This window comes from Pristis pectinata, chromosome 26 (assembly GCF_009764475.1).
Source record: "Pristis pectinata isolate sPriPec2 chromosome 26, sPriPec2.1.pri, whole genome shotgun sequence".
Lineage (NCBI taxonomy): Eukaryota > Metazoa > Chordata > Chondrichthyes > Rhinopristiformes > Pristidae > Pristis > Pristis pectinata.
In genome coordinates this window covers 27,135,668-27,158,397 of record NC_067430.1, presented here as the reverse complement: position 1 = coordinate 27,158,397, position 22,730 = coordinate 27,135,668, and the positions used below count along the sequence as shown (strand labels likewise).

The 22,730-nt window shown below is 39.2% G+C and overlaps 1 protein-coding gene across 1 annotated transcript in view; it reads right to left on the bottom strand.

The window, feature by feature from the left end:
* rerea (arginine-glutamic acid dipeptide (RE) repeats a) overlaps positions 1 to 22,730 on the bottom strand; it is a 437,497-nt gene that overhangs the window by 313,218 nt on the left and 101,549 nt on the right. The window contains 1 exon segment of the mRNA XM_052039130.1: positions 9,966 to 10,411. Within this exon segment, the coding sequence (XP_051895090.1) occupies positions 9,966 to 10,266 (301 nt within the window). The 5' untranslated portion in view covers positions 10,267 to 10,411.

Here is a 22,730-nt window from a genome sequence, read left to right as displayed (position 1 = left end):
CACTTAATTTCTCCATTTAGTCCATTAAAGAAGCACCTCAAGCCAGAAAAAGCCTGCCTCTCGTCATTCTCAACCTAAGTAATTCACCCAACGTCATCAAAAGTTGTTGATTTTCTTGCTGACAACATCATCTACAAAGTTTACAACCTTTTGGAAAGGAAACCTGCAAGCAAACCACAGCAGCCACACACACAGAAATGGATAGTAAGCATTTTTAATGCAGCAAGTACTGAGTCAATAGACATCCAATGAAGGGGAACCAATTTTCTGACAACTCACATCTACTTTAAAGATGGAAAACTATTTTCAATTGGGAAAACTTTCCTCAATTGTAAATAGAGTGCTGTACAACTGTACAACAGAAACAGGCCCTTCAGCCCATCACATCCATGCTTTCCCCCACCTACACTAATCCCATTCCCCTGCATTATGACTGCATGTTTCTATGCTTTGCCTATTTAAGTGTCTTAAATGTCTTCCAAACATAGTAATTGTGTTTGATTCCACCACCTTTTCTACCAGTGCATTCCAGAAATCAATCACTCCGTCTAAAAAATCTTATCCCTCAGATCCCCTTTAAACTCCTTAAATCTATGCCCTCTTGTTTTTGATACCCCAACCATAGGAAAAATATTTTGACATCTACCCTATCTACGCCTCTCATTATCTAAAATACTTCTATCTGGACACCCCCTTGCTCCAGGGAGAACAAGCCCACCCAACTAATCTCTCCCCATAACTACAGTCCTCCAATTCAGGCAACATCCTGGTGAATCTGACCCCGATGCAGGGACTCGAACAGAAACAGCGACAATCCCTTTGCCTCTACAGATGCTGCTTGCTCCGCTGACTTCTTCCAGCAGTTTGCTTTTTACTCCAGATTCCAGCATCTACACTCTCAACGGCACCATCACATCCTTCCTATAACATGGCAACGCAAACCACACACAATACTCCAAGTGCGGCCTAACCAGTGTTTTGTAAAGTTGCAGCATATTCAGATCCTGTGACTGCAGATAGCCAAGATTAATTTGCAACCCCACACCCCCATCCCAATTAATGTTCCAATTCAACTTTGCTTAAACTCTTCGTGGTTCCAGTAACTATCAGAGTCAGACTATGTCTTACCTACCGTGTTCCCAACAACCAGCTGCTAGTGGGACAAAGATTTAGAACAAATGCCATATCTTTATAAATCAAAATTAATGGAAGGACTATGTAAATGAGTTGACTTGTAATTATTTTTCCTTGGGGTCCAAGCTACTTTAAACCTGAGCAAAAGCTAATCTTTATACTGAAATCAATTCTAAAGAGTCTTTTTTTCCCCCCACATGGTACAGTAAAATAGAGTCTAAAGAGCACACAACTTGAAACTGGCTTCAGAAGTGGTGAGTGGAGATTGGCAAGATAAAATTACATGGACTAATTATAAATCCTGAAATTTGTTCAATTATAGTATTCAAATTGTACCACTAAAATCATAAAAGAACCAGCCCTGTTCGACAAAATAACATCACCCAATAATCACAGAAATGGTTTGCACAGAAGAAATCTTCTGCGTAGGCTTGTATTATTACCAAAATAAAAATGTGAGTATGACATACTTAAATACCACATTAGCTACACTGAAGAATAGCTTCATTATGTTAACCTCTGGGGTATCTTAACTATAGAGCAGACTTCACCCAAACCTTAAATTACAAAATGCAATGAACAAAACCAAATAAGCATGTTGTTTACGTCGTTGCATTGTATGACATCTTGTATAGCTTGATGGTATCTTATCTAAGTTATGTGATTAAATATTTTCAGTACAGTATTTTGATATTTAAATAGTTTGGTGGGCTGAACTGAAGAGGACAAGAACATTAACTAAGCCAATATGCCTCCATTTCACAGTTCAAATGGCACAGACAATTGAAGATGTTGGAGCTAAAAAATGAGTTATATTTTAAATACACCAGAGACAATACAGCAGAACTGCACAATGAAATAGATCCAGGCGAGTTAAAAGCTAGACCCATATACATTAGCTCATTATGAGAATAATGCATTTACTTATTCTTTAACGAAAAACATTTCAATCATACTTGGTTTACTTTAGTTAAAATAAAATGAAAGCTTCTATTGCAAGGTCAGAAAAATCATTTATAGTGGGACTTTAAACATTTTACATTTTCACATATATTTTACAATTGATTATGATATCCAAGCCAACAGCCTAATAATAAATTAAAATACAACTTATTGAAGGAAACGACATTCTCCTTTCTAGTATAGTATCTATTTCTGAACCTATGAGAGAAATCTACCCATATGGGTTTAGAATGTAAAGCCTGCTAATATTACATTCTTCTATATGCTTTCACAATTAGAGATTAACTAATTTAATTGAGCAGGAATCAACTTCTTCAAATCAATGTCAATCAGCGGTATTGATAAATTATCCAGCAGAATACCCAAGTTATTAAAAGTTTTTTCAATGACTTACTGTAAATTATGCCATGGGAGATGTGTCATGGCCTAAATACATCTTGTGCCACCTAAATGACAGGCCAATCAGAAGAGACAACACAGTGGTATATAGGAGGCAAGGAGTAGCCCTGGGAGTCCTCAACATTGACTCTGGACCCCATGAAGTCTGAAGGCGGACTTCAACGTCCACAAACAAGAGTGACTTGGTAGTGTCACCATTCACCAAGTTAGCTGAACCCTGAATGACACAGCTGCCAGATTAGGTCTGCATAGGTCACGTGAACCAAAACAAGGGATTAACCTCACTACATGTGGCAGATGCACTATCCACAATAGCACTGGTAAAAATTATTACTGCAAAGATTCCTTGCAGAAGTAAAATCCCAATTTCATACCAAGGACATCCTCCAACGTATTACGTGGCACTATAATTGTGCTAATTGGATAGAAAACGCATGGCAGCTGAAAACTGGGCATCGATGAGGCACTGTGGACCATCAAGGGCCACAATGTGCTCCAGCACAATCTGTCCTCTCCTGACCTGGCATAGTCCTCACTCTAGAATTACCACCAAGCCAGGGAATCTACCGTTTTTCAATTTGTGTAGAAGGGCATGCTGGAAGCAGCATCAGCTGTCCTTGCAAATGAGGTAACAATACGGTGAAGCTGCATAACAGAACTACATGATTGCTAAACAGCAAAAAAAAATGCAATAGTCTGAGCTAAGCAATCTCATAATCAATTGATCCAATAAAAGTTCCACAGTCCTGCCACATTTAATTGCGAATGGTGCTGGATAACTTCAGATTTCGAGGACGGAGGAAGCCGCAAGAACATCTCCAGCAATCACAGAGCTCAACACGAGTGCTAATGACAAGACTGAAGCATTCACAACTATGTTCACCCAGAAGTGCTGGGTTGATGACCCATCTCAGCTTCCTCCTGGGATCCCCAAAAATCAAAGTAACTTAACCAGCCAACTCAATTCATTCCATAGTCCATCAAGAAAGTTGTATGCAGCAAAGACCAAGGGACCAGACAACATCTCGTCTTTGGTCCTGAAGTCCTGCACCCTAGAACTAGCTACAGCTTTAGCCAACTACTCCAGTATGTTACAGCACTAGCATCTGACACGTAAAAAGCAACCACCTTCACCTGCTTCATCAATTATCTTCCTTCTGCCCCAAGGTCAGAAATGAGGATGCTTGCTGATGGTTTACACAATGTTTGATTCCATTTGCAACTGCTCAGCTGGTTAAGCAGTCCAGATCCCCAAAAACAGAAAATTCACAAATGATTTTATGATTATGTTGATTCAGGATACAAGATCTAGTGGGGAATTTATGAAGATCAGTCTATCTTAGATCTTATAAAATTCATCCCCTCTGCAGACTACAGATCTGAGAGATAATCTGAGCACCCTAAAATCCTTTGCATGTTCAGTTTGTTCTTCAAAGAGAATAATTAGTTTTGCTCAATGTGACAGATGAAGGGAAAACACGTTAGCCATACAAAACAAATGCTCACAGTTGCAACAGACAGTTATTTCTGGAAGTGGTGAAACTGTGAGATATAATTGGTATATCTTAAGTTAAAAATGTCCGTATTCAAATTTTGATTTTTTTCCTCCTGGGTAAGCATTCCTGCTATGCTTGCCAATAATAATTTATTGAGGTATTTGAGTGAATGAAAGTGACAGGATTACTGCCTTGCTTGTGAGGTCATCCTAGTTCTTTACATTAAGGTGACCTAAATGGCATTGTTTATAAACTGGCATGCACTGGATATGCCATGATGCAATCTCCCTTTCAGACAATTAATTCATGTCAACAAGCCAGATTTTTATTTGTCAACATAACATGTATAAAAATTAACCCGTGAAGTGGCCTGAGTAGTCAGCCAGTTGGCAGTATAATGCAAGATTCACTGGTTATTCAATGATAGTTATTTCATTGTCAACCGGAATTCAGTAATTCATATGTGAAATTTCTGCATTCTCCATTTAGTGGCTAATATTAATTATGATGATAATAAAATATTGATTGTATTATTCCAAATGTGGATTTAGCCTGAAAAAAATCATTTTCCAATCTATACAGCGCAAACATTAAGCCTTATGGGTGAGATAATTTGAGTTGATAAATGGAAAGCATCTCGCTTGAGACACAATGACATAACATTAAAGTTTTATGACTTCAGCACTGTTTTTCCACACGCATATTAATACCAATCTGCTAAGCCAACTGACAGCACTATGGAAGATCAGCGAATTCTCATATCAGCGAGTTTTACTGCAAGCTTCCCTCTTGAATGAGACATCCCTGAACAGAAACATTGAGAAAGATCACCAGAGGACAGCTGCTATAATGTAGCCAGAATCTTAAAAAATAACTATAAAAGTATTAAAACAATTCAGCAGTTCTCAAGGTCACAGGTAACTTGCTTCCACTCTAGTTTTTTGTATTCTAAGCTAGCTAAAATGTAATATAAAGGATCTCCAAACACTGCAATGGGCAGGGCAGATGGTGCTGGATGGAGTGGATGATGGGTTTTTGGGGGATGTCGTGAGCTCCTTTCACTCTAAGTGCATGGCCTCCACGTGCACTCGTTGAAGAGACTGGAAGCACTCAGTGCTTTCCCGGATGCTCCTCTTCCACTTTGAGGCGCCACAATTCAGAGGGGATGATCTTTCTTTTCCATTGAAACTTTGAGAACCTCTTCAAAGTGTCTTTTCCATCTTCCTGGAAGTAATTTGTCATGGAGCTCAGGATAGAACGTTTATTCCGGGTCTGGTATCAGGCATTTGGATGATTTGACCCACATACAGGCCAACATCCTAGTATCAAGATTCCAGTTACCCTCAGCTGGTTCTGGCACATCACATTGTTTGTATATTCAATCCAAGTCTCTTAAAACAGGCACTCTACACTGAGTTCTAACCACAACAAGAAATTACCAGGAGGACAGAGATGTTCAAGTATGGATTTTTGGTCTTCGAACACTTTCCCCCCTCCGTCAGCCAAAGGCTATGCTGATGCGTTCGAGGCAGAGGTGAATTGTATCATTAATGTATGGCTTTGCCAAGAGGACGTTCCATAATATAGAAAGCAATCTACGTTTTCCAAGGTTCTCTCATGGATCTTGACCGTCAGGGAATGGTGTTGTGCAGCAGATAGAGCACTGCATTCCAAATGTTTAGAATGCTTATTGTAAGGTCCACCCTCTGAACATGCAGACTTGAAGTCAATGACTAAGGTTGTAATGATCTTGTTTCTGGAGTGGAGGTGAAAGTTGAGTAGTCCCATAGATCAATTCTATTCCAGTGTACAGCATGTTGGAGGCAAGATGCAGTATTGCAGCAAAGAAATTTGAAAAAATGCAAATACAACGATATAGTCTCGGTCAGCCCTAGTATGGCTTACTAGTGGATCCACTGGTAAGGATCACGGCTTACATCGTCATCATGTTGCTGAAGGAGAATGGTAGTAAAGTTCTAAGGAGAGCCAAATTTGAGAAGAATTTTCTATAATTCCTTTTTATTAACAGAGTTATGAGTTTGAAGAAGATCATATGCAGTGGATTTTCAAGTTGCAAAAATCATGTCCATTGTACCTCCATCAACACTGGGAAGAGCTCTTCGGGCAATGGGGCGAGGCAGTTCAAGAGAATCCTTAAAATGACTGACAGAGGGATCTCCCTGCTTTGTGTCACAGGGTATTTACCATAACTAGACTTTATTTTTTGAAGGCGATCATCATAACAAAATTGCTGGAATCCCCTGGGATACTCCTCTCTTCCCAGATGAGGGAGATGAGGTTATGAATTCATGCCAGCAGTATTTCACCACTGTGTTTTTGTAGATCATCAGGGATTTTGCCTCGTTTGTCACCTGCTGAATGGCCTTTATGCCACCTGTCAGCTGATATAGCATCAAGGTTGTAGCAAATAGTGTGTTGTGGGATGAAATCAAGGACATTCATCTCAAAGACAAGTCTTGCTTGAGAAGTTCGTCAAAGTTCTCCTTCCAGCAGGTTCCAACTGCCCCTCAAGTCATTGATGAGCTCTCCTCTGTTCTTGGTTTTCAGTAGGATGAATCCTTGGGCCATAGATGGATTTAATAACACTGAAGCACCCAGTGTAGATCCTTATTTTCACCTCCCCTTGAGATATTGTGATAGCTCCAAATTGGGACACCTTTACTTTATGGTTAGTTAATTTCTGGATTTTCTGGTTATTATCATCAAACTAGTCTTGCCATCTCTTCACAGATGCTAATTACATCAGACCTCAGGGCGGATCACGTACTGGATGTTCTGCCGTACCCACTGGTTGGAAGTTAGCAGATTATCTGTAAGTTACTGAGTAAAATGTTGGTTGGTGGGGTATTTAAGTCTTTTGACATTGATTTGTTTGCAGCAGCATTTCTGTTGCAAATACCACGTAGAAACCAAGTTGATGAAAATGACAGACCAAATCAGGCAGTGGTCAGTTCAAGTGATGCGCAGAACTTTGTAGCATGTGACACTACAGGATGTTCCATGAAGGTGATTAGCTGCAGCAATTGGGCATTGTGTGTATCTTCCCACCTTTGGCCAATGCCAAACAACAACGTATCTTGGCTTGCTGCTTCAATGGTATTGAAGCACTCCACACACTCATATCAGGGCAAATGAATTGAAGTCAAAGCATCCAGGATTCTTCAGCCCTTTGTCACTTCCGACTATCACTTCCCAGTTTTTGACATCATTCCCACTCTCCCCCCCTCCCTCATCTTCCTATCACACCCCCTCACCTGGATCCACCCATCGCCTGCCAGCTCTTGCTCCACCCCTTCCCTCCACTTTTTTTAAATACTTGCTATCTCCCCTCTCTCTTTCCAGTCCAGATGAAGGGTCTTGACCCGAAACATTGAGTCCATTTCCCTTCATAGATGCTGCCTGACCTGCTGAGTTCCTCCAGCACCTCTGTGTGTTGCATACAGGAATTAAAATGGATTGAAAAAAAGTTGAAAGCCATTAATTCTTATCAACATTAACCAGATTTTGGTCAGTAGTCAGGTAAAAGCAAATAAAAAAAAATGCTGGGTGGCATCAACTGAATACGACCTTGCTGCTGCCAATACCTCCAAAGCCTACTCCATGTGGTTCAGCACCAACCTAATTGGTACAGGGACAAAAATTGTTTCTGTGTTTATAACTCTCTCTTGACAGAAGACCCCTTGAAGCACATGCCTTTACTCCAAACTCTCATTCATAACTTTCCTTTATTTTGCTTTAAACTATCATTGATGTTTGAAAATCTTTATAGTTAATCATGTTAAAATCTGAAGAAGGGAAAACGATGACTGAAAATAAATGTGGAAGCCAGTGGTATTTACAGCACTGTGAATTAAATGTCAGCAAATTGAAGCAGTTGCAAGGTAAGTAAATGTCCTCTAATGACAATGGCACTGTAACATAAATTGGGGACTGATAGATCACGTTATAACAGAAAGAACTCCATTGCTTTCACAACTGCATAAATGCAGTAACACCAGCTTTGAGCTTTCCATTTTGTTCTGGAATTTCCAATTACTGTTACTGATAGCAGTGTGTGCTCACCATTATTGCCTGTTGGTGTACTTCACTGTGCAATGGAAATATCTATTTCAAGGCAGTGTTTATAATACCAAGCCAGTATTGAAACAGCAACAGGTCACAGAAAGACACCATTACAATGGACAACATATAGCTTTGTTGAGTTATATCACTTTAACCATTTGCATTCAACAAGGTTTCTCAAATAAAAACAGCAAGTGCTAGAAATAGTCAGCAGGTCAGACAGCATCTATGGAGAAAAATAAGGTTAATATTTCTTGTGAATGACCTTTCACCAGAAGTCTTCTCAATTGATTGAGACAATTTTGAAATTGAAGCGTGCTATATAACTGAAAGGTGTAATGGGAACCTAAGGGTTATTTCTATACTTCATTTGGTGTTTAAAGTTTTCAAATAGCAACATAGAATTTCAGAACAATGCACAAAATCTGTCACTGCTGTAGATTAGAAGCCATGGCCCACGTCCAAGAGGTAATAACCTGCAGCGTTTGATTACAGTACATCTGCTCCAGTGAAAATATGTGAGAACTACAGATTAAGAAAACCCTGTCTGGAACACGATTACCTATCACAATTAAAAAATTATTCCTAAAAAGTAACTTGAGTGTCATAATGTTTTCTTTAAACTAAGACCAGGGAGCAGCAAGACCACTGCAGAAAGCCTCAATGTCTGTAATCAGGCAATTCCACCTCTACCCTACCACACCTCATCTCTGGCTAACGTCTCTTGCTGAAGGGGACACATGGGTGTACAACAAATCATGCTCAGCTATTACACTTCTCAAAGACAAACAAATGAGCTGCTTACTTCTTATTAAAAATGGAAACTTAGTAGCAACACTAAAGCGCATCTCCTACCTTTTCCTATCACAAGAACATATCTTTAGAAGAACTAGAAAAAAAAGTGCTTCAACAAATTTGACTCCTTTATGCCACCGATGTGGATCCACAGCTTAGCACAAGTTGATATTTACACAGACACACAAGGTTCAACTGCAGGAAAATTATAAATTTCAAGCCAGTGAATGGAATTAAACAATGTTGCTCAGGGAGTTCAAGGAGGTTTACTCTGCATTTAGCTGAGTTATCTCAACCGCACAATTTCTTTCATGTATTCTGACTCTCATTTTGCTTGTGTTACTATCTGACTCTAATGAGCAAATAACTAGTGGGAATAAATTTCAAAACATGGAACTATCAGCTTAAAAAGGTAACATACCTTTTCACAATAAAATTTAAAACAATGTTACCAAAAGTGTTTGAGGAAAGGGAGAAATGTTTGCCCAGACATTGGATTACAGTAAATCTGTCAAAAGAAATGAAATTCAAACAAAAATAACATCAATCCTCTTTAAGTGATTCAGAATCAGAAATTAACATTGCAAGTCCAAGTAAAAGTCCAACTCTAAATATGGCCCTCTGCCCATAATTCTTCCAGCAAGCCAGCAGAAAATGTGGTGATGTACTAAGATTTTCTGATGTACTGGAGGGGGTGCCAAATGACAACTTACAGCATTCTACTTTAAGATTGCTTGATGAAAAAAAACATTGAAATCACCATTATATACTGCAAAGGTTTGTGAGATTCAAACTTCAAAACAGTTGATTAAATTGCAAGTAATTAAGTCAATTATTACACCTGTGGTAAAATCATTATGAGATGTAACTGTATGAGGTAATGTCATCATTGCAGCTGTTACTAAAGGAAAAGAGCTACATCACACCGAGTTTAAAGCCATAATGTTAAATTCAGGGATTCGAGTGACTAAAGGTTGGTTATTCAAAATTTATTATGTAATCTGAACCCCTTGACAGGACTGCCCCTATAAGCCTGGCATTCATTAATGTCTTTTTAAATACCATACGGAAAATCAATCATGAAATACTACTTGCCTCCAGGCCTGTAGACAACATCATCCTCTGTTACAAATGAAGTTATATCACCAGTCTCTGCTCTCTCATAACGTGATTTCTTTTTAGGTGGTTTCTTTATTTTTGATTTTTTTCCAGACTCCTCATTTGTAGCACTGTCTTTGTCATTTTCTTCATCTTCCGTGTGGTCACTTTCCGCATAATTCTTGGCACCTCCTTCTAAAGTACAACTGCGGCGCGGCCTGGAATGTTCACTCTCCCGTTTATCCCTTCGGTCTCTCTCCTTGTCCCGATCGCGATCTCTCTCTTTATCTGCTGTCATGATTCGCCACGTTCCTTCCTCTGTCCTCTCACGGCTTGGCCTCCGTGAAAGGTAGACAGTAAGCCTGGGCTTCAGTCTTCTGAATTTGATGCTCAACTCCAGAAAAAATCCAGCCACTCCAATAACCCCAAAATGTTAGGAACGGCTAGAAAAAAAACAAAGAAAAGCGGATTACAAAATTATGCCCACAATCATTTGCCAATATATGCATAGCCAAGTACAACGGCCATGAATATGAAGTACAATGGAAAAGAATGCAGAAGCTATCAAAGGATAAGATGTACCTTGGTGACACTATATCTTAAAAATGTGTAAGTTTAACAGTTTCCATTTTCCCTCCAACCAAGCCAAGTATCAACCACAAGCAAGGTGCAGATCAATCAGACTTATACAATGACAACGCAAGAGACAGTCTGCCTTTCCCTTCCTCTGTATTGATAAATGCATCACCTCCTTTCAGCTTCAAAACTAACAAAGATTAAAACTCAGCAAAATAAAAGGTGAAAGTTGTACTCCAATATTCCAGTGTGACAATCATCTGCAATACCACACTGCTAATGAGACAAATCATATCATTGATCATTATTGGAAATTTATTCATTGGTTTAATTATTTACATCCTTCTCAATTCTAACCAGGCTAAAATACAATCTGGTGGTCTATCTGATTCCATGTCACACAAAATGGGCAGTGGAAATAGTTGTTCTGTTTCAACAATGATCAATGCTGAGTCGAAACTTAAGGTTAAAGTCAGCTTGTTAAGAATTTTGCCCAACTTGGTAGGCAACGGGTTCAAGTGTCATTCCAGGACGTGACCATGTGAAAATTAAAGGGTGTATCACATTGTCAGAAATGCCACTCTAGAGGACTTAGTACAGTGAATTAAAAAATCCAATGGCAACACTCTAACATTCTCCCCTCAAACAAACACCACCAAAATTAGATCAACTAGTTAACTCACAACTGCTTGTGGGAGTTGCAAAATGCAAAATGGCTGCTACACTTATCTGCATAACAGTTCTTATTTCCAAAGTAATTAATTTAATGTGAAGTATTTTTGAACTTCAGAAAAAGATGTAATAAGACAATACGGTACATAAATGAAGTCTTCCCATCTAACTTAGTCGAAGACCCTGTTCTTCTATGTTCTTGTGAAGGAATGAATTAGATATCTACCATCTCGCGACTGAATCAGCAGGTTTTTTCAGATTGAACATGGTAATCCGGTTTTTGTACAATCCTGTTTTACATAAAACTGGGATTCTTGATAAGGGGACCTAACTACAAGATAAAGGGCCAGTCGTTTAAAACTGAGGTACAGAGAAATTACTTCTCGCAGAAGTTGGTGAACCTTGGGAATTCTCTGCCCTAGCAGGTGGTGGAAGCTGGACCATTAGAAGTATTTATGGTGGAGGTGAATAAATATTTGATAAATCAAGGAATAGAGGGGTATAGAGAAATGGCAAGGAAGAGGAGCTGAGGCCAACGTGGATCAGCCATGGTCATATTAAATGGCAGGACAGGCTTGAAGGGCTGATGGGACTACTCCAACTGCCTTGTCCTTGTGGTAATCACCAGTAAACCATCATTCTGTATGCCTTTTAAAAACTCTGAATGAAAACTCATTTGCTGATTTTAAAAAAAGTTCTTTGGAGCTGAATTACCACAAGTTGCTAAATAAAGTTAACTAGAATTTGAATAAAGCAGAGGAAATTTGCAACTATATTTGTATAACACAAAATATCAAGATATTTTACCGACCTCATTTGTTACAATTTAATTTTATCCCTCATCACCCTGCCTCCAGTTCCTTAAAAAGTCTACTCTTTGCTGGAATGCAATTCCACGGATAACAACACGGTTCATAATGAAAGCCAAACATTGAAGACAGCACAACTTTGATTACTTCTGAATTTGCATAATAAAGTCTATTAATTCAACAGCAGGACTGACAGGTTTGGATTCCTGCATAGGTTGCAAAGATCAGATTACATTGCTTGAACAATAACTTTTGGTGGAATTGTTCGAAACAGTATGGACTATAGAGTAATCTGTTAAACATCCCTAGTTTAACAAATTAATTCCATAAGTTCTATTTCAAAAATATCTAAAAATATGGTCAGAAATATATTCGGTAATGCTTCCCGAAGTTTTAAAATCAAATTTCTACACAATGCTTATGGCTGTGAACCTGTTTTGGTAACTTGTACAAACAAACTGCTGGAGGAACCAGATTTGCTCCAGATTTGCTCCAGATTTGCTCCAGATTCCAGCATCTGAAGTCTTTTGTATCTTCATATCTTGCAAGTCTATATTACTACAGCCCTTGTTACAAAGGTTAAATAACAATATCTTATCCAATCTTAGTTATGCATTTTAAGTATTTCAATATGCACTGGTGGTTGACTGTAAGTAAACAAAATATACTAGGATGAATAAAAGTGTACTTTATTGGATAAGGATGCATGAAGATACCTTGGTGCACACTTCCAGAGTTCTTGTATCAGATATGGACAGTAATGACATCAGACCCTTGTAAAACAATACAGTAGTTCTTCGATTTGCAATTAGGTTTCATGAGAACAGCGCATCACTCTCCGCATTAGGAATGCGTTATACTAGAGTGCCCATTATGCATTTTGCCCAGCCTTCTCAATTTATGAAATTCTGTCTAGCAAAACATTTACCAGGAACACATCCCTTTCACGAGTTAAGGAATAGTTGTAATCGATTTACTGTGCAGCAACTTTAAATGACAAAAACTGGGATATAAATGCAACTGAGTGACTCTGGGATTCAGTATTGATATTAAATCGGTGCATCTATGTGACCAAATGCACAATTACATTGGCCTGGTGTTTCCTGGCTGGATTAAGCTTCCCACCCTTGTCATTTCCCCATATCCTAAGTCTTCACTTAGCTGGAGCTGATATCTAGTTGTAATTTTGGTCCACAATGCTGGCTCTGTTGTGATCTGTGAAGCCCTCCAAGGTACTCACCCTAGTAGCCAAGCAACCTTACCCCAAAAAATGCCTTGATAGCCAGCTATGCCTCGGCCAAGGCTACCAGATGTCCAAACAATCAAAGAATATGAATTTCTATTTATACCTCTGATATATACAAACATTAAAAAAAACTATTAAGAATCTCACTCAGCATAGGCTCAGGGTGCAGATTTACCAACATAACTGCAAGAGGTTAGTACTCTACCACTTGTCTACAAGGAGTCCAAAGTCAGAGCATAATCAGAAAAACAGTAGTATAACCTCACAGGAAGTCTGGCACAAATGTTAAATCAATCTTTTGCATCAGCCTTCACCATGGAGGACACTGAAAAGATCCCTAAGATAACAATGGGTTAATTTCAAATAACATGGAGGAACTTGTAAAAAAAAATCCCAATCATACAGGATAAAGTATTAGAGAAATTCACAGGGCTAAAGACGGACAAATTACCAGGATCCAATGGCCTGCACTCAAGGGATTTAAAGGAAGTTGCTGCCAAGATAATGGAAACAATTGGTTGAAATTTTTCAAAACTCACCAATTCCCGGAAGAAGATTGTGGTTCTCTTGTTCAAAAAGGGAGAAAGACAGAAGGCGGAGAACTATAACCCAGGATGTCAGAATCAGATTTATTATCACTGACATATAACGTGAAATTTGTTGTTTTACAGTAGCACTACCGTACATAGACATAAAATTTACATAAATTACAAAAATAAATAGTGCAAAAAAAAAGACAAGGTAGTGTTCATGGACCATTCCGAAATCTGATGCAGAGGGGAAGAAGCTATTTCTGAATCACTGATCGTACATTGTCTATTGTTGGAAAGGTGTTAAAACTTCCGGGCCTACAGTTCCCCTTTACGAAAACTGAACATAATCAAACCTGGTCAACATGGTTTAATGCTCAAATTCTTTGAGAATGTGCCACGGACAGTTGATGGAGGACAACCAGTTTGTGTAGTGTGTTTAGATTTCCAAAATGCATTTGACAAGGCGCCACATAAGAGGCTGGTGCATAAATTAAGGGTCCATGGTATTGAAGGAAGTGTGTTGGCATAGAATGAAAATTGGCCATCACATAGAAAACAGAGTTGAAAGCCATTAATTCTCATCAACATTAACCAGATTTTGGCCAGGCTGGAAGGATGTAACAAGTTAGCCCTCAAAATGTTTACTATTTACCTTAATAACCTGGAGGAGGGAATGAAATGCAAGGCTTCTAAGTGTGCCAATGATACTAAAATAGGTGGAAGGGCATGCTGTGATGAGGACATTGTGATATAGATAGATTAAGTGATTATGTGAAAACCTGTCAAATGGAGTTTAATGCTAAGTGTGAGGCCATGCACTTCGATAGGAGAAATCAACAGACAGATTATCTAAATGGAGAGAGATTGCAAATGAGAGGAGTTCAGAGGGATCTAGGTGTTCTAGTGCATGAATCACAAAAGTTAACAGTCAAGTCCAACAAGTAGTTACAAACAGCATTTTAGCCTTCATTGCCAAGCGATTGAAGTTTAAAAATAGGAAAGTTTTGTTACAATTATTTGTACTCACCAACACCCTGGACAATTGCATTTAAAGCCTCAACAATCCTCTGAAATTCTCTGCTCCCAGAGCGTGGTGGAGACTAGATCATCAGAAATACTTAAGTGGAGATAGATAAATATTTGAAGGATCAAGGAATTGAGGACTATGAGCAACTGGCACAGAAGAGGATTTGAGTCCAACAGAGATCAGCATGATCATTTTGAATGGCAGGGCAGCCTTAAGGGGCCCTGGTGGCTTACTCCTTCACTTTTTCTTTCCACAGTCATTTATAAAATGTTTTTCACTTTTTTAAAAATATTTCAAGACACTTCAAAGCTGTGTTATCAAAAAGCCTTTCCCCATCTCCCACAGCTGTGTTAGGCCACAAGAATGGGACAAACCAATTGAAAAACTCTTGAGTCTTATACTAATGGGAACATTTTACAACTGGATCCAAAAGGAACCTTGCTAAATTGTCGTCATCTCTCAAGCCAAGTTTACTTTTACAGGGAACGCTAAATACTGTCGGTAATCAAGCTGGCAACGGTGGTGGAGACGGATACGATAGGGTCCTTTAAGAGACTTTTGGATAGGTACATGGATCTGAGAAAAATAGAGGGCTATGGGTAAGCCTATCAATTTATAAGGTGGGGACATGTTCGGCACAACTTTGTGGGCTGAAGGGCCTGAATTGTGCTGTAGGTTTTCTATGTTTCTAAGCCCGAGACTGTACAACACTCTAATTTTGGACTTACAAAATGCAAACAATGTAATTACAGCACAAAGCATGCGATAGAATATGGATTGCAATTCATAACAATTAAAAATTCAATGAGTGCATTTAAAGCCTCAACTCACCCATCTGGTAGTAAATGCAAAGACACATTGCAACAAGAAGCAAAATAAAATTTTAAGTGATGTCCAGTTTTTAGTGATTAGGTGCATATTCATTGGAATCAAATTTAAAATGGCTGTGCCAAGCAGTGTTTATAGAAGTCTGATCTTTTCATTAATTTTAATGATCCACTAGGGTAGTCAAGTTTCCAGTGAATATTAGTGTCTGGCAGACTATCCTCTGGCAGCTGGCAGTGTCGTCAAACATAATCCAGACCGATTTGATCTGCATCTCTCACGATCTTGGCAGGTTCGCTAAAACTAATCATCCTTATTTAACTCAGTGTTGCATATTTTACAAGCATTTTGTCATAGGATTGCCTGGAAGAAATCCTTAGGGCCTGTTAAATGATGCCACAATGAAGAAAAGTAGTGTTCAAAGATCCCAAAATATTCTTTAGCAAGAGGCAGTAAAGCTCGGAAACAATGATAAAGCATCAACGTGAACAGATACCACTTGAGTGAATAATTTTTCAGGACTATTCATTTTCATCAAGTAGTTACTCTTCTTCTTACAGATGCAGCCTCAGCAGACATCTTCAGTTTAACCACATCTTTTGAGATAAATCGTGCAATGTAAAATACCAAGTGTTATTACCTACCAAAAGGCATTCCTTCCAGTGTACAGTTCTAATGAAAGGTTTTTGAACTGAAATGTTAACCTGACTCCCTGCTCCACCAATTCTGCTCCTATTCCTTCCATTTCTGTTGTTTGGCAAGTTTTCTAGTGTATCAATTGGCATGTATTGAGAAAATGAGTAGCATGAATGTTTATTATACTTTTGTAGCTGGAGGAAGTGTTAATTTAATACATAGCTATGACAAGGAATAGCTATGAAAAGGAAAATCTATTCTGTGCTGAGCTAGTAGCAACTACTTTAGGCTGCAAATGAGAGAGAGCAAACAGGCAGCTATAAGACCAGTTAACCTGATAACAGTTTCAGGGGCGAAATGCTAGCAGCGGTTATTAAGGATGAGGAAGCAGGGTACTTAGAAAATCATGATATCATTCAGCAAAATCAATGTAGTTTTATGAAAAGAAAACTGTGCTTGGCAAATGCGATAGACTTTTTTTTGAGCATGTAACTAGCAGGGTGGTGAAATGGGAAAGCAGAGGATGTGGTGTATCTGGATTTTAAAAAGGCATTCGATAAGGTACCACGTAAAATGTTGTACACAAGATAAGGACTCGTGTGGGTTAGAGGTAACACATTAGCATGGATAAAGGAGCGGGTAGAGGACAGAAAACAGGAATAAACTAGTCTTTTACAAATTATCAGGCAGTTACAAGTGTGATGCAACAGGAGTCAGTACTGGACTGTCAGCTGATCACAATCTACATCAACGGTCCAGACACGATGACAGGGAGTAACGTTTTTTGGACATGCTAAGCTAACTGGAAATATGAGCTGTGAGAAGGATACAATAAATCTGGAAAGGGACATGGACAGGTTGAGCAAGTAGGAACATGTTAGAAAAAGTTGGATTATTCACTTTGGTAGCAGAAGAAAAGGTGTTTTATTAATTGGTGAGAAAAAAAGTAAATGATGCTCACGGAGGTCATGATGGATCATTCATGAAATGCAGAAGCTAAACGTACAAGTACAGCAAGCAATTAGGAAGGCAAATATCAAGTGCCACTTATGTTAATCCCATTTTATTCTCCCCACATTCCCATCAACTTCCCCCCGGATTCTGCCACTCAGTTACATATTAGAGCAATTTACTGTGCCCAATAACTGCACATCTTTGGGTTTTGGGAGGAAACCTGAGCACTCAGAGGAAACTCACAGGTCACACAGAAAATGTACAAAGTCAGCACACTCACCAGCAGGGGCCAGGATTGAATTCAGGTCGCTTGAGCCGTGAAACAGCAACTCTACCAGCTGCACCATTGTGCTGGCCCCTGCTACTGATTCTCGTCCTTATGTTTGCTAACTAATATTTATATTGCACCTTTAACAGCAGTAGGCATTTCAAAGAGGTATTATCAAAATCTGATACAGTCACATCAGGGCAAATGATCAAACACTTTGTAAAAGACATAGGTCTTAAGATGCAACTTAGAGGAAAGAGTCAAATTATCTCAAGTCTGCAGTGACTATGACGTGAGAGGTCAACCAGGAAAGCTTTGATTTGTCAAGACTAAAATACATATGAGGATTTACACAGCCATTGAGTTGAGGTAGAGACTGAATCTGGCAACGTTATGAAAGTGGAAATAGGCAGTCATAATAAAGGCAGAGATATGTGATTTGAAGCTTATCCCACATTAAATAAGACACCGAGTTTGCAACAGCCTTGTTCAACCTCATTCCGATCACAAGGAAAGGGATGGAGCCATTGGCTGGGAAAGGAATCTGAAGTGGGGATCAAATATAATGACATCAGTTTTCCCAGTATTTAGCCTGAGGAAATTTGTGCTCATTCAGTATTGGATACCAGACAACCAGTCTGAAAAACTACATCAATAGAGAAGCTAACAGAATCAGTGGTGGGCTAGAGCTGGGAGCTGGTGTACATTTGGAAACAGCAGTCAACGGTCTTCAGTGAGGGGTCAGCAGCTTCAAGTTCCCGGGCGTCACCATCGCAGAGGAGTTATCTCGGGCCCAACACATTGATGCGATCACAATGGCATGCTAGTGGTTCTACTTCATTAGGAGTTTGAGGAGGTTTGCTATGTCACCAAAGACTCTTACAAATTTCTACAGATGTACAGTGGAGAGTATTCTGACTGATTGCATCATCACCTGGTATGGAGGCTCTAATGTGCAGGATCGAAAGAGGCTGCAGAGTGTTGTAGGCTCAGCCAGCTCCATCACGGGCACATCCCTCCCCGCCATCGAGGACATCTTCAAGAGGCGGTGCCTCAAAAAGGCAGCATCCATCATTAAGGACCTTCACCACCCGGGACATGCCCTCTACACGTTACTACCATCAGGGAGGAGGTACAGGAGCCTGAAGACCCACACTCAACATTTCAGGAACAGCTTCTTCCCCCTGCTATCAGATTTCTGAACAGTCCATGAACACTACCTCGTTATTCCTCTTTTGCACTATTTATTGTTCTAACTTATAGTAATTTTTATGTCTTTATGTCTTGCACTGTACTGCTGCTGCAAAACAACAAATTTCACAACATACGTCAGTAATAATAAACTTGATTCTGATTCTGAGCAATGTGTTATCAGATGATGTTGCAGAGAGGCAGCTGAGAAATGCAAGAAGGCCAAGGATAGAACCAAGAGCTAATGTTGCAGCAGCAGCAATGAAGCCATTACAAGAATTCGCTTAGACTAAAGACGGGATAGGCAAGAATGGATAATATGAACCGGGGGGAGGCATCAGGGAAGATAGGAAAGATGCAAGTTCAGGGCTGCATGTAGTGATGTAGGGGAAGGATGCACGAACAGGAAGCTGACAGATGTGTTAATCAAGTGAACAATTCTTAGTTGGAAACTGCCATGGTAAGATTCAGTGATGAACAGCAGCTGGGATATTTTCGGTGTGGTGGTACAAAGCAGAACCTGCAGAAATGTATTGAACAGAAAGCCAAAGGCTAGAGTTGGCATTTTGAAAGTATAGCTCACGTTGGAGTTTAAGTACACCAGCTCCCAGCTCTAGCCCACCACTAATTCTGTCAGATCCTTCGTTGATGTAGTTTTCCAGACCGGTTGTCTGGTATCCAATACTGAGTGAGCATAAATTTCCTCAGGCTAAATACTGGGAAAACTGATGTCACTATATTTGATCCCCACCTCAAATTCCTTTCCCAGCTAATGGCTCCATCCCTTTCCTTGTGATCAGAATGAGGTTGAACCAGGCTGTTGCAAACTTGGTGCATGAATGGGAGGAGTTGGGGGGTTGGGGAGGGGGGGGGTGGGTAGAGGAGGTTGAAAGAGCGGGTGACGCAAGGAAGCGATCAGAAATGCTGACTTAGGTTACGGTAGAAACAAAGCAACGCGAAACGATGCAGTCAAGGGTATGTACATGAATACCAATGGCAGAGATGAGGAAGGACATTTCAAGGTGAGAGTACATCTTGAGGTTAACACATGAACGTTATCTTCAGGTTCAACAGCAAAAGTACATTCTGATTGCCCCTGCTGCCACTGGGTGTTAATAGAGATGGTTAAGGGAAAAATTAGTAAAATCAAATTCAGGTCTATTATCACTGACTTATATGACGTGAAATTTGTTCATTTGCGGCAGCAGTGCAGTGCACAGACATAAAAATTACTATATATTACAAAATAACTAAACAGTGCAAAAAAAGGAATAATGAAGTAGTGTTCAGGGACTGTTCAGAAATTTGATGGCAGAGGGGAAGAAGCTGTTCTTGAATCATTGAGTTTGGGTCTTCAAGCTCCTGTACCTCCTCCCCAATGGTAGTAACGAGAAGAGGGCATGTCCCAGATGATGAGGGTCCTTAGTGATGGATGCTGCCTTCTTAAAGCACTTCCTCTTGATAACCTCGATGGTGGGGAGGGTTGTGCCCGTGATGGAGCTGGCCGAGTCTACAACCCTCTGCAGCCTCTTGCGATCCTGTGCATTGGAGCCTCCATACCAGGCTGTGATGCAACCAATCAGAATGCCCTCCACCATTCATTTACAGAAATTTGCAAGAGTCTTTGGTGACGTACCAAATCTCCTCAAACTCTTTAACAGCAGGATTCTCACTTTTTGAACAGAAGTGCATAGCTATGTATATATTCAATAGCACAACTGGATATACTGCTCCTTCTGTTGAAAAGCCAGTCAATGCTGTAAGGATTTGCAATGTAAACAAGAAAGACTTGGGTTAAGATTCTCAACTACAGTCATGAATTCATAATCCAGCAGGCTTCAACATCCTCATCGATGAGAGAAAAGTAGTACACAAAAGAAAAACTGCCAAGTGTCAAGCTCAACAGCACAGAAAATAATTAGCAGTAGGTTAAAGACTTCTGCAACATTGTCCGGTTGCTTGGAAACCTTGGTAAAATATTCATATTGTCAAAAAAGTTTAACTAATAAATGTGCAGGCTTGCCTACAATGTGCAACATCACTGATACCTCAATTTAACCATTGTCATAATTTATAATTGATAGTTGACTGGAATTGAGAAGCCTGGGCTAATGGTCCACAAACACAAGTTAGAATACCACTGTAGCCACTGGGGAATATGTCAAGTGAGCAAATTGATATGGAATAAAAAACTGGAATCTGTGACAGTAAACATGAAAATACTGGATTTTTTTTTAAACCCATCTGATTCACAAAGGGCTTTCAAGGAAGTGTTATTTATGTGACTCCAGACCTATATGACTTCCGTAATGTCCGAGTATACCATTCAGTTCAGGGGCATTTAAGGATGGACAATAAATATTGACACTGCCAGTGATGTCCATATCCTGTGAACAAATATATTTTAAAAAGTGATGAATTTTAGTGTAATTGTTTAATCTGCATCAAATGAGCTCTGACAAAAGATCACTGCACTGAAATGTTAACTCAGCTCCTCCCTCCACAGATGTTGACTGGCATGCTGAGTACCCCTGGCACTTTCTGTTTTTATTTCAAATCACTGTTGTTTTCCAAGCCCCAGAGCAGTCAATGTTTTCTTTTGCAACTACAGACCTGCTGCATATAACAAACATTTTTAAGTTTTCTGTACAATATCAATGTGTAGCATCATAAATAAAAATGATTTCATCTTCCTGATATTTAAGAGATCATACTTTATATTCAAGTTGAAACGTTCATCAATAGCACAGAAAATAACTGAATCTACCAAGATCAAGATTTGCATATTCAGAGGGAAAAAAAACTTAGAAATGAATTGAGTAAGTCTAAAGCTGGGAGCCATAAAAATGTCATCATCAATAAATCCCATATGGGATTCAGCAGAAACTTCCTTTCCCCAGGGTGGTTACAACAGGGATTTGCTATCACTTGGAGAAGTACTAAAGGGAATGTTGTACCAGTGGCCATGTTAATAGGTTGAGATAAAATGGAGTAGATGGAGACTCACATGGAGCAGAAGCACAAGAATATGTTGGCCTGCTTCTGTACTGTAAATTCAAAGTAACCGTAGTTGAGCAGAATAGCATAAATTTATTTAAGCGGAAGCTAAATCAGTGCAAAAAGATACGTTGATAAACTGAGTTGAAGTTAAAATGTAAGCAACATAAATATTGGCACACCTATTGGGACAAAGGGGTGTTTCCATGCTGCAAGTACAATGTAATATCATGTCAATGCAATTCCATGGTTTGAGTCTTAATCTATCAACTGAATGGAACTGAACTATCATAGCCAGTCCTTGCAAACTGAAGCAGTGACTGTGCAAGACACTTTAATTATTTGCACGCATATTAAGACAGTCATGCCTCCCAAGCTCACTGATGAAAGTAGTGCTTAAAATTAAGATAAACTGTCAATTTATGTCCAGCACAATCTTAGTTTGAGGACTAAGAAAATGGTGATTGCCTAAGCTTTGAAAAGCACTTCAAAGTGCTGAGTTCTGAAGCATGTTCTTCTCAAGAAATCAATTGTAAAAGGACAGAAAATGTTGGAAGTACTCAGCAAAGTCAGGGAGCATTCATACAGTAAGAAACAGAAATAACTTTTCAGGTCAATGACCTATGAGAAATTATTTACATTCAACATTACTTCATTCTTTGAGCAACACCTATTGCACACCACATAGAATTACTCGCATTGGAACTGAAACAGCAAATAGCACGCTACAGACTAGTAATCCAAGAAATTCTCGTTAAAGATTAGAGAGAATAATGCTGACCCTAGCATATGGATAATGTATCCTTCTTCTTCACCCAGTCACTCTTCATATACAGTAAAATACAAATCTAGAACATTTTAATTTGATGGGAAAATTCTGACCTTTAAATTTACCATATACCCTGGAAACAACATGATCTGTATGCAATTGTACAGAATTTTCAGTCCACTCTCAATTCACAATAACAATTCAAATTAGCTAATAACAAAGAATTTCAGTAATAAATTCCCACATTGTTGTGTTGCTT